Below are 13192 nucleotides of genomic sequence, written 5' to 3'. Positions count from 1 at the left end.
CTTGCAATGAGCAAATACTGGTGAACTCCATAAGGGTAACAACCAGAAATTGTTTTCATATTAATGACACAGGAACCATTGTTTTTACTTGCTGACCGAATTAGGTCTACAATTTCTTTTAAATAGGTGTCACAGATTGTTTTTTTGTTTCCTCCTTGAAATTGGTAGATTCTAAAGATGTGTTGAAATTATTGTGTTTTAGCAAGTAGCTGGTGACCTTTTGCCTTTTCTTTACACTTTTGGTTTAAGTAGGGTGTGAGAAGCCTGCTTGGGAATGTCCTAGCATGGCCAGAAAATTCCCTGCACAGTCTTTTCCCGGAGCGTTGGGGTTATGAAAGGTCTCTGTTGGATTCCTTTCATGTTTAATTTCTTAAATCTGTTGTCATTTATGGAATAAATTCCTCTTCTAAATTTACTGTGGCGTTTCTGACTATCTGGGAGGAGACTGAGTAGTGGAACGTGTTACTTTTACACGTAAACAAGAACGATCTGTCACACTACTACACTTTAAAACACAGTTTATATGTAATTCATGTCACACAGTCTCATACGGAACCTACATCCGCTTTCTGTTATATACTGTATATGATAAGATACTGTCATCCCCCTTCCCTTCTGTGTGAGAGTATGAATGAGCAAATGTATTTGTAGTTGCATGCTTGAGGGTAGCAGACAAGCCTGTCTGCTAGAGAACAGTAGGACCAACGTCGGAACAGGTAGCTACGCTTTCTTAAAGAAGAGAGGTTTCTATCCTTAGTATGGTTCTGTCCGTCCGTTGTCATGTTGGTATAGGAAGCTGCCCCTCTGGCCACTTCCGTTTGTCTTTGTGAGCCACCCTCAGGAAGCACGCTCGGTAGTAGGCAGTTGCAGTCTGGCGGTGGCGAGCGTCTGAAGTGGTAAGATCTCCGGCTAAGGGCGTGTCTGCTAAGTCCATAGGACAATGGATTTCTTAAGTTCAGCCTAACTGAAAATTTAATCACCCTTATTTCGGGTTTAGGTCTAAAATATCCGATGTTATCTTAAACTGCAGCGCAGTATTATTCTCGTGTGAAGTTCAGATTGGTTTCCGGTAGTTGCTTTGTTACTACTTTGTGAGTAAAGTGGAACTACGTGTTGATCAGTAACTCTAAATAAGATCAATCTTAAATGCGAATGCTTGTGTGATTATAACGTCTCGTCTTGACTATATTTTCAATATAGCAACTTTTCTTTATGTTCAGCCCACGTGGGGTGTACTTTGCGAGACCACTACCACGTGCTTATATAACTGTTTGACCCATCAGGTTAATAGTAAGACGTTAGTAACCAGTTCAAGGTTTTGCTTTCGTCAATTGCTTTTCGATGTAATGTATTTTAATTATCAAAATTATTGTGGAGTTGTACGCTTTGTGTAAACCAAGTCGACCACGTGGAGCATGTGGTGTAATCATCAAAGTAGCCCTCAGCTATTCTTTTTGCGAAGACTTCACAAAGAGTTGATATGAATTTAGTATACAAGTGTGTGGTAATTACATGACGGACAGGATTGTGGTATGAACGTAATTTCTTTGGGTAAAAAAACTGAATCTGTTGGTTGTGGTTAATTTCTTCTTGCTTATGTTTCAATGTTCTTCGTGAGTTATTTTACGAATGCAGTGTCGTATGCAGTCTCCCAATCTTGGCTCCATATTTTATGTGTTCCGTAAGATTACAATCTCACATTTTTCAATCGTAAATAAGGCACCAGCTCAGTTATAACTCACGTATAATATGCTGAAATTTCAATGAACAATCATAAAATAAATTTCCAAATATAAACTGATTTCTTTCTTTTTATTTAAATTCTCTTTTTATATATATATATATATTACCGGTTTTGTATGACTATTAAAAGATTATCATTAATGTTAGTCTGCTTGGTAAACCTAGACTAAATATCTGATGAAACAGTTGCCCAGTAATCCACGGTTAACGTCCCCAGACAGATCACAGCTTTTAACCCGCTTTTATTCTACTATTAGCACCCGATTTCAGCATAGCAAAATTCATGTAGCAATATTACACTGCAACCTAACAACTAGCGTCAAACCAGGGGTAATGCAACAGTATATTTTAACCTGTGTGGCAATACGAGGTGGTATACTAAGTGCAGTGAGAAATCAAGGAAAAAAGTTTGCTCGGTAAACAACTGACCTTACTTCTCGACATTCTCGCCCATGAGGGGTACACACTTGGTCCAGTTTTTTCGTCCCTGCAACCTAACAACTAGCGTCAAACCAGGGGTAATGCAACAGTATATTTTAACCTGTGTGGCAATACGAGGTGGTATACTAAGTGCAGTGAGAAATCAAGGAAAAAAGTTTGCTCGGTAAACAACTGACCTTACTTCTCGACATTCTCGCCCATGAGGGGTACACACTTGGTCCAGTTTTTTCGTCCCATCAAAAGAAAGAGGTTTTGTCAGACTCTGCGAAAATACTCGTTGACTGCGGCTGTCACTTTTTCACTTGTTGAAAATTCCTTCAAAGCAAGCAAAAATTTCAATTTAGGGAACAGGAAAAAGTAACTTGGAGCTGAGATTGGTGAACAACGCGAATGAGGAAGCAGTTCAAAGCCCAGTTCACACCATTATCGCTGATGCGTGGTATGGAACATTATGCTGGTGAAAGAGCACTTCTTTGTGTGCTAGTCCATGCTTTTCTTCAGCCAACTCAAGTCTCAAACGATCCAGGAATGAAGCATCATAGGGTTCAGGTTCGGTTGTACGTTTTCCAAAGTAATGTACGAGGATTATTCCTTGAGAATCGCAATAGACAGTTGGGCACTGGAGAATTCTGAACCGATCTCACTTTACATTGCAACATGTATCTGGTGCATGATGAAGAGGAGTACTGTTTTCCAAGAACTGTCAAGAAACTTATTAGTTCCTCCCTAAGGTAACTCATGAAACGTTCTTCATGTCAGAGCTATCGCAGGTGTCAGTGCAGAATTCAAGCTTAGGGCGGTTTTGAGGTACCAGAGACAATGATTCTCACGCGGTACCTGATGTCGACGTTTATTGGAAGCTAAATGCTGAATGGCTCTATGTTTAAGAATACCTCTATACAGTCTCACAAGACGAAAATACATCGCTATAAACGCTTTGAGGTCTACCTGCATATGTGGATGACGAAGCCGTCGTCGACTCCCCTGTCCAGCATGCTCTGGACGGCCTCCCTCGTGCAGATGGACAGCCCCAGGACGTTGACGTCCAGTGTTTGCTGCCACTCGGCTGTCTGTCCAGCTGGGAACACAGCATGCCGCCATCATCAGTCAGCAATAAAGCGAAGGACGAGGACTGCAGTGAAACAGTGTGTACTGACACATCATTCGAAATGCTTATGCTGTTAAAGTTAGTGATCCTCTATACAATGAAGCTACTCATAACAGCTACTTTTTTAATGTAGTGACAGAGCATCGTCGTTTAAGCCGATTCTGTAATCCTCGTCACAAGAATTCGAGTGCAAACTGTTGTATCTACGTCGTCACAGCCACTTTATGTCACCAGTATTATCAATTTGAGACGCTGAAGACTGTCTTCCACAGGGTCCAACCTGTAAAAGTCGGAGGGTCACTTCTGAACTGTGCAGTGGGTAAGGGATGTTGGTCCAGTCTAAGAAGGTGCCAGATTAGCTACCAAAGATTCGTGCGGTTTGGGATTACTATTGTGAATTTAGATCGCTTCCGTGTACTTGTGTAATCTCTTCGTGGTAGTGACGACTTTATGCTGTAAAAGGTGAACGTGTCTCTCGCTATTTATGAACAGCGGCATTACAGAAAATCAAGAACTGCGTCCTTATTATTCCAAAAATAGAAATAATGATTTTTTTTTTTTTTTTTTTTTTTTTGCTGCTGGCTGCCTCTTACATTTGTTTAGTATTCGGAAGGAGATACGTCGCTTGTACCTGGACCTATTTCATTCTGGATTATATACAGTATGGTCGGAAACAATCTGAAAAGCTTTTGAGAGTGTTGGAGAGTAGGCTGAGTTGAGAAATAGTTGTTAAGAAAAGAACTCGATACGTTGCTCCGTTTCCGAAATAGTAAGCTCTGAATGTCCTTGAGTGCGCAAATTCAGGCGGCCCGCCAGATTCAATTAGTATCAGTTGTTATGACATGGATGCCAACTTTCGAGACTGTTCAGCCTTCGGCTCTGGTTCGATCCTTACTACCGTCCCATGATTATTTGGTCTGTCGCTCTCTTGCTCGATATTCGGGAAACAAACGAACATGTTTGGCGTCACTGTCTCTGGCAAGCCTCTTGAATTTGCGCGCTCAAGACGCAACGGCCTGATTGGCTAACTTCCATTGTTTTTTATTCGGACACGGGGCAAAGTACTGAAATATTTCTCAGCGCAACTTACCCTGCAACACCATTAAGTGCTATTCAGACTGTTTCTGGCAACTCTGTACATTTACGTTTCATCACCGGCCAGTAGATGGGATGCAACGATATCTTTGTTGGCTTCCAATACTTGCAAACTTCTCTTTACCAGTCGCAATCCAATAGATTCACACATTCTGATAGTACAAATTTTCTTCCATTCTGCTTAATGCTTTCCGAACGCAAACCATGTTCTTTGAAAGCTCTCAGTTTCTTAAACCATTGTCTGCGTAAATAGACTGGTCGCCTCGCTGAGGATTTGTGTCCATGATTTTAGTTTAAAGTGTCCCACTTTTGACACTTTGAAACAGTACGTAACATTGTAATTCCTTTACTAACAAAAAATTTTATTTCATTATATTTCATTAATCTGATATTTTATTTTTCAATTTCAGTATTGTTTAAATGTTTTGAAGGAATCATCATAAATCATTTGTAACTGATGTTTTATCAGAAAGGTGCCTCAAAACGAACATGCAATAAATTTATGAATTTAAACTACAAAGAACACAGGTAAAACAAAACAAGTCGCCTGTAGTGTGAAGTTCGTAAAATAAATCAATCGTACTGTGCAGATGGAATCTGTTGCCTAATTGAAAAACGACTCAACTTCAACAAAAATTATTGAAACGAGTTCTGTAGGTTAGAAATATCTATAATACCAAAAATATGCGTAACTTTGTGTTACAAAATCAAGGTGGTTGTGCCAAACTTACACTAATGATGCGGCAAGGAATGATTCCATCGTGTAACACTGGTTAAAAATGGATAAAGGTAAGAGGGTAGATGGACAAGCGTTAGCTCGCCCTCTCGGATCAATCCAACGAGTAAAACGATGTTAACTTGATATGTAGTGTCTCTTTCTCTCTCTCTCTCTCTCTCTCTCTCTCACTCACTCTCTCTATTTGTTTGTTAAGTCGATTCCCACTATCCATGACCCCATGAACTAAGGCACGCTAATTTCTTCTGTGCTGCATTTTCTCCTGCAGACGTTCCAGTTTCGAATCCACTACTGCTATGACCCCGTCGATCCATCTCATCCTTGGCCGCCTATTTCTTCTGCCTCCGATCTTGCCCAGTATTACCGTCTTTTCCATCGGATGGTGTCTTCTAGTAATTTCCCCAAAGTAGGACTGTTTTTGTTTGTTTGTTTGAGTATTATACCGTCGAAGCAACAGTCTGGTTTTATCTGCTGTATTCGTACTCTTTGCAGTCCACGGAACTCTTAAGAATTTTCTTCCAATACCACAATTCAGAGGTATATATTCCACGCCGTCCTGCCTTCTTGCGACTCAGGTCTTACATCCGTATATCACAATTTACCATAAGGTTTTTTGTTTTAAAGTTACGTCTCTACTCCTTAAAACACTGTCGAAGTTGTACCTCCCCTATCCTCAAAGCAACAACGGTTTCTTGATTTAGTGGCTGCATTCACCAACACAGAAAATACCTCCATTTCTTCTCCTCCTGCATGCCATGCAGTGATATATGCAGTTGCACAATTTTCGTTTCCTTGACGTTCTCCCTCAGACCAGCAGGATGTTTAATTCTCTTTCACCTTCTGCAACCAGTATAGTGTCATCTACATATGTAAGATTACTTATATCAATCACAGCTAATTTAATTCCCGTTTATTCTTCATCATGTCCAGCATTCCTCATAGTGTCCACTGTTGAGCCAACTGACTTTCATCCTTTCCTGTCGCAAGGTTGAACAGCCCTTGGTAGCGTTGCTGGCATGTGTCATTGTAGGGGGGGGGGGGGGGGGGGAGAGGGTGTAGGGGCGGAGCAGGGAACAATGGAAGAGAATCATTCTATGGGGGGGCGGGGGGTTTCCAACGAAGATGGGACCAAGATTTATACTGACCCACTCCTGACAAAGGTGCGTCTTAACATGATAACATTAAAGGCCGGCTGTATGAATAAGCACCATCCACCCTTACACAAGCAATTGACCAAAATAACTAAAATCTTACATGACATTTTTATTATTCTTCAAAAAAAGTGTTCAGATGTGTGTGAAATCTTATGGGACTTAACTGCTAATGTCACCAGTCCCTAAGCTTACACACTACATGTTGTTGTTGTTGTTGTTGTTGTTGTTGTGGTCTTTAGTCCTGAGACTGGTTTGATGCAGCTCTCGACACTACTCTATCTTGTGCAAGCTTCTTCATCTCCCAGTACTTACTGCAACCTAAAACCTTCTGAATCTACTTAGTGTATTCATCTCTTGGTCTCCCTCTACGATTTTTACCCTCCACGCTGACCGGCAGTGCTAAATTTGTGATCCCTTGATGCCCCAGTACATGTCCTACCAACCAGTCCCTTCTTATAGTCAAGTTGTGCCACGAACTCCTCCCCAATTCTATTCACTACCTCCTCATTAGTAATGTGATCTACCCATCTAATCTACAGCATTCTTCTGTAGCACCACATTTCGAAAGCTTCCATTCTCTTCTTGTCCAAACTATTTATCGTCCATGTTTTACTTCCATGCAAGGCTACACTCCACACAAATACTTTCAGAAACGACTTCCTGACACTTAAATCTATACTCGATGTTAACAAATTTCTCTCCTTCAGAAACGCTTTCCTTGCTATTGCCAATCTACATTTTATATCCGCTCTACTTCGACCATCATCAGTTATTTTGCTCCCCAAATACCAAAAATCCTTTAATACTTTAAGTGGCTCATTTCCTAATCTAATTCCCTCAGCATCATCCGACTTAATTCGACTACATTCCATTATCCTTGTTTTGGTTTTGTTGATATTCATCTTATATCCTCCGTTCAAGACACTGTCCATTCCATTCATCTGCTCTTCCAAGTCCTTTGCTATCTCTGACAGAATTACAATGTCATCGGCAAACCTCAAAGTTTTTATTTCTGCTCCATGGATTTTAATACCTACTCCGAATTTTTCTTTTGTTTCCTTTACTGCTTGCTCAATATACAGATTGAATAACATCAGGGAGAGGCTACACCCCTGTCCCATTCCCTTCCCAACAGCTTCTTCGCTTTCATGTCCCTCGACTCTTATAACTGCCATCTGGTTTCTGTACAAATTGTAAACAGCCTTTCGCTCTCTGTATTTTACCCCTGCCACCTTCAGAATTTGAAAGAGAGTACTCCAATCAACATTTTCAAAAGCCCTCTCTAAGTCTGCAATTGCTAGAACGGTAGGTTTACCTCTCGTTAATTTATTTTCTAAGATAAGTCGTAGGGTCAGTATTCCCTCACGTGTTCCAACATTTCTACGGAATCCGAACTGATCTTCCCCGAGGTCGGCTTCTACCAGTTTTTCTATTCGTCTGTAAAGAATTCGCATTAGTATTTTGCAGCTGTGACTTATTAAACTGATAGTTAGGTAATTTTCACATCTGTCAACAACTGCTTTCTTTGGGATTGGAATTATTATATTCTTCTTGAGGTCTGAGGGTATTTCGCCTGTCTCATACATCTTGTTCACCAGATGGTAGAGTTTTGTTAGGACTGGCTCTCGCAAGGCCGCCAGTAGTTCTAATGGAATGTTGTCTACTCCCGGGGCCTTGTTTCTACTCAGGTCTTTCAGTGCTCTGTCAAATTCTTCATGCAGTATCGTATCTCCCATTTCATCTTCATCTACATCTTCTTCCACTTGCATAATATTGTCCTCAATTACATCACCTTTGCATAGACCTTCTAAATACTCCTACCACCTTTCTGCTTTCCTGTCTTTGCTTAGAACTGGGTTTCCATCTGAGCTCTTGATATTCATACAAGTAGTTCTCTTTTCTCCAAAGGTCTCTTTAATTTTCCTGTAGGCAGTATATATCTTACCCCCAGTGAGATAAGCCTCCACAACCTTACATTTGTCCTCTAGCCATCCGTGCTTAGCCATTTTGCACTTCGTGTCGATCTCATTTTTGAAACATTTGTATACCTTTTTGAGTGCTTCAGTTACTGCATTTTTGTATTTTCTCCTTTCATCAATTAAATTCGATATTTCTTCTGTTACCCAAGGGTTTCTACTAGCCCTCGTGTTTTTACCTACTTGATCCTCTGCTGCCTTCACTATTTCATCCCTCAGAGCTACCCATTCTTCGTCTACTGTATTTCTTTCCCCCATTCGTGACAATCGTTCCCTTATGCTCTCCCTGAAACTCGGCACAACCGCTGGATTAGTCAGTTTATCCAGATCCCATCTCCTTAAATTCCCACCTTTTTGCTGTTTCTTCAGTTTTAATATACAGTTCATAACCAATAGATTGTGGTCAGAGTCCACATCTGCCCCTGGAAATGTCTTACAATTTAAAACCTGGTTCCTAAATCTCTATCTTACCGTTATATAATCTATATAATACCTTCTAGTATCTCAAGGATTCTTCCATGTGTAAAACCTTCTTTTATGATTCTTGAACCAATTGTTAGTATGATTAAGTTATGCTCTGTGCAACATTCTACCAGACGGCTTCCTCTTTCATTTCTTACCCCCAATCCATATTCACCTACTATGTTACCTTCTCTCCCTTTTCCTACTCTCGAATTCCAGTCACTCATGACTATTAAATTTTTCGTCTCCCTTCACTGCCTGAATAATTTCTTTTATCTCATCATACATTTGATCAATTTCTTCATCATATGCAGAGCTAGTTGGCATATAAACTTGTACTACTGTAGTAGGCGTGGGCTTCGTGTCTATCTTGGCCACAATAATGCGTTCACTATGCTGTTTGTAGTAGCTTACCCGCAATCCTATTTTTTATTCATTATTAAACCCACTCCTGCATTACCCCTATTTGATTTTGTGTTTATAACCCTGTAGTCACCTGACCAGAAGTCTTGTTCCTCCTGCCACCGAACTTCACTAATTTCCACTACATCTAACTTTAACCTATCCATTTCCCTTTTTAAATTTTCTAACCTACCTGCCCGATTAAGGGATCTGACATTCCACGCTCCGATCCGTAGAACGCCAGTTTTCTTTCTCCTGATAACGACGTCCTCTTGAGTAGTCCCCGCCCGGAGATCCGAATGGGGGACTATTCTACCTCCTGAGTATTTGACCCAACAGGACGCCATCATCATTTAACCATAGAGTAAAGCTGCATGCCCTACACGCTATATAACCTAAATTATCCTAAGTACAAACACACATACCCATGCCCGAGGGAGGCCTCGAACCTCCGCCGGGTCCAGCCGCACAGTCTATGACTGCAGCGCCTGACGCCGCGCGGGGTTAGCCGAAGCCACTTCAGCTGAATGTATAATACATTTGATGCGCCCAAGAAGTTCATAAACGCTAATGCAAACGTTTGTGGAGGATGCAGTGTCTGTCGAACGTCCGCCAAAAGAAGTCCATTCGTAAACGCTCAGCGGAATTGGGAGTTCCAAACTCTACATTACAAAATCATATCAGGAACGATTACAAGCTAAAGGCATTTAAACCTTCGTTTGCAAACGAACTGCGTGGTAACGACATCCGAAAAGTCATTAGGCTTGTGTGGGTGAATGCTTGATGTCTTAGCAACTCTTCCTTCAAGTGACAAATTGTTTTTCTTTGACAAGTGTGCAATATATCGCAGTGCAAGAAACAGAAAGGTTTCTAGAGTAAAGAAAACCAATATTTTTATGACGAACTAGAACACAACCCAACACATGTCCTGACATTGGCTGCAATGTCTGCAACCCACTTGGTAGCTCTATATTTCTTCAACTCTTCTGTGAACCACACTGCTTATGTCACCATGCAACGCGATTGGTTTATTCCGCATCTGCAAGATCGGGAACTGCTCGGGCGTATGTGGTTTCAGCAGGATAGGGCACCAGTCCATTCTGTTATCGCCGTTAGAGAATGCTTCAATGAGATATTTTATCATAAACGGACTGGATGTTGTTCTGTCCATTCGCTTGTACCTTTGGAGTGGCCGCTTCGAAGTTGTGATGTGTCATCCTGTGTGCAATGCGTTTTAAGGGGTTCATAAAATGGAAGGTTTCTGTCACACGTTGCGAGACAGATGTACTTAAGAATTTTGTTCGGCGTACGTTTACTGCCATCATGCCAGAAAGTTGGAGGAGAATTTCGCATCTTACATGTAAGAGAATCATACTGTGTTGTGAAAACGGTGGCGCACCCAGACACTCCGGAATAAATAATTAAGAACAGTCACACAACCTCCAAGGTGTGCTGTGTCATGTTGCCATATGAACACAGTGTCAACATCTAAGTATATACGGACACACCATAGGGGGTAATGCGACTTTGTGATCACTCGTTGATCTTCCGGGTAATCCACGTTCCAAAATTCGAATCTCAATGACGGCTCGGAAGTTCTTAATTGCCGAGAACATAAAACAAATTTTTTCCACAAATTATTAGTAAAAAGGATTTTTCTTCACTTGTGAAGATTTCCAATCACACATTAACCATTTGGAATTAACATCGTTCCTCACGTACGCTTAAAAATAATATTTGACCGGGGAAAACATCTGAAAACCTATCACGAGCTTGTAGAATCCACTGCACGCAGAGTCGCCGCTGTATTGCTTTCCAAATGTGGACGAACAGGCTTTTAAGTAAGTGATCATTATGTTTTTTCTCATCAGTGGGTATAAAATACGTGATATATTTTTAATAAGATTTTACCAATTGTTGAATGGCAGTTTATTCTGGCTACAGTAACGCATTATTAATCCGTGTCGCCTACCAGGATAACTGTCTAGGCCTGTACTGCACACGTCTTGGAGACTCATTCAAACCCCAGACAGGTCAGCCCAATGTTGCGCCGCTACTGCCCCTGTTAATCAACGGATGACAGCCTTCAGTGACATGAAAAGTATTCGCAGTTGCGATTATGGGCAACCATCAGCTGTATAATGGAAAGATTGTAACTGTCGTACAGAAATTACTACAGACCAGAACGAAACAGCCTAGCAGATGGGCGTTATCTGAAGCTAATTCCACAGACTGGAAAACTGTAATACTCTGGTATCCCCCTCATACTGCACTGCTACAGTTACTGTAACTGTCAGCCTGTGTCTCAGCTCGAGGTAGTTCCTGCTTATACGTATATAGGACGAACTTAAACCTCCATCGTGTGTATGTGTGTGTGTGTGTGTGTGTGTGTTTGTGTGTGTGTGTGTGTGTGTGTGTGTGTCAGTCTGCTAAGAGATTCCTTCTGATTATTTTTCATTCAAATTCCATGAGCTGTTAACAACAGCTAAGTGTCCTATCGCTAGTCCCAACAACTGGTTTATCTCGCAGTGTGTTTGCCGTTTCAACATGGCATTGCCTTATCTGCCCGCCTATGAACGCCTAATAGTATTAGTTTTCTTTGGCTACGTGGTCTATAGCTGGGCTCATGATATGGCTTACCACCACACACTGCCATGGCTATTTCATCATGGAACTGCTTCATCTGCCATCTTGGAACGTCGTAGCCGGCTGGTTTGCTTTCGGCATTTTCCCAGAGTAACTTATGATTCTTTTCTTTGTTGTACCTGCTGCCTCTTTTCCTCTTTCATTGTCTAAGCGTATCAAACTTAGTGAACTGAACGATGCTTTATCGAAAATTGTATCAATAATATGTGACAACTTGGCTTGTTATGCAACACGCAGTTTGTACAACAAAAATGAACAGTGGTGGCTTCTGTGAGGGCGCGCTCGCACGCGATCGTACTGGCGCCACTTCTGCAGGCGTTCCATGGATTCTGGCCCTCGTCGTGTCATCTTTGCTTGGTTGTGTGTTACCTCTGGGGCTGTGTAGTATAGAGTGGTGTATGGAAGACGGATCTGGACGGGTGTGCCTGATTACCCGGCGTAATGACCGATGCAGAGAGTTGAAACCGTCGACCGTTAGTCTGTAGGTGCCCTCCTTTAACGAAATGCGTCAGTTAGTTGTGGTGGCCTAAATACGCCGAGGTGTACTGAACCTCTTGTTAGCAGCTACGAGCAGGAGGGCAGTATTATCCAGTGCCTACCTGAAGTCCTGAAGCTATTGGCTTCCTTGGCATTTATGTGAAATCATGTACGAAGACTATTCAGTAACTGCTCTACTTAAAGACTGTTAATTCTCTTACGGAGCTAGCTGGCCAGGTATCCGGTTCTTTTATGCATTTTGGACCTGTGTGTGTCAGTCTGCAGGTTTCTTTACGTCCCAAGCTAGTATTTTGCAATGGTAATCTGGTTCCTGAAATCACTGTTATCATTATTTGATACTACTGAGTGTGATTTTTGTTTGTTGTAGACGTTATGGCCTTCTTTCAAATGACTTTGTACATTTTTCCTTGTTATTTCTAGGAAGGTTAACTTGCAATGTTTATGAGCGGGGTGCTCCTGTGCTGAAGTTTTAATAGTTGGTATCCTTGCGAATAATTTTAATTGTCCGTTTAAATACTACTGTGTATATTAATTTCTGTCAAACGTGTCTGCTGCTTGACGTTTGGTACATGCCGACAGCTTTGTATAGGCAGCGGTTGACGCATTGCTGTTCTGCTGGTCCGATGCAGGAACGCGTCTTCCTTCTGCTTCGGCGGCTTTCCCGTCAACGCACGAGGCATCGTTGTTGGCAGGTCACACACGCTTCTGCGGATTTCTCATTTCCACCTCAAGCTGAGCAGTTTATTGTCATTCCTTTGGTATCATGGCTTTGGTAATTTTGAGAAAGTAGTTTTGTCAGTGTTTCTGTTATTGTAAAATCATTGTAATTTACATGGTTCAGATGGCTCTGAGCACTATGCGACTTAACCAACATTATACGTACTTGTGACCAATGTTTGCCTCGGAGCACGTCTCGAGCTTACTGTTGCAG

The 13192-nt window shown here is 41.5% G+C and overlaps 1 protein-coding gene across 1 annotated transcript in view; it reads right to left on the bottom strand.

Moving 5' to 3' along the window:
* Positions 1 to 3128: 3128 nt before the first annotated feature.
* The window catches only part of LOC124594681 (dehydrogenase/reductase SDR family member 11-like), a 33137-nt gene continuing 23073 nt past the window's right edge, over positions 3129 to 13192 (bottom strand). Inside the window, exon 3 of the mRNA XM_047133047.1 lies at positions 3129 to 3262. Within this exon, the coding sequence (XP_046989003.1) occupies positions 3129 to 3262 (134 nt within the window). The remainder of the gene's footprint in view (positions 3263 to 13192) is intronic.

This window comes from Schistocerca americana, chromosome 2, assembly GCF_021461395.2.
Source record: "Schistocerca americana isolate TAMUIC-IGC-003095 chromosome 2, iqSchAmer2.1, whole genome shotgun sequence".
NCBI classification, from domain to species: Eukaryota; Metazoa; Arthropoda; class Insecta; order Orthoptera; family Acrididae; genus Schistocerca; species Schistocerca americana.
This window is presented reverse-complemented; position numbering and strand designations above follow the sequence as displayed.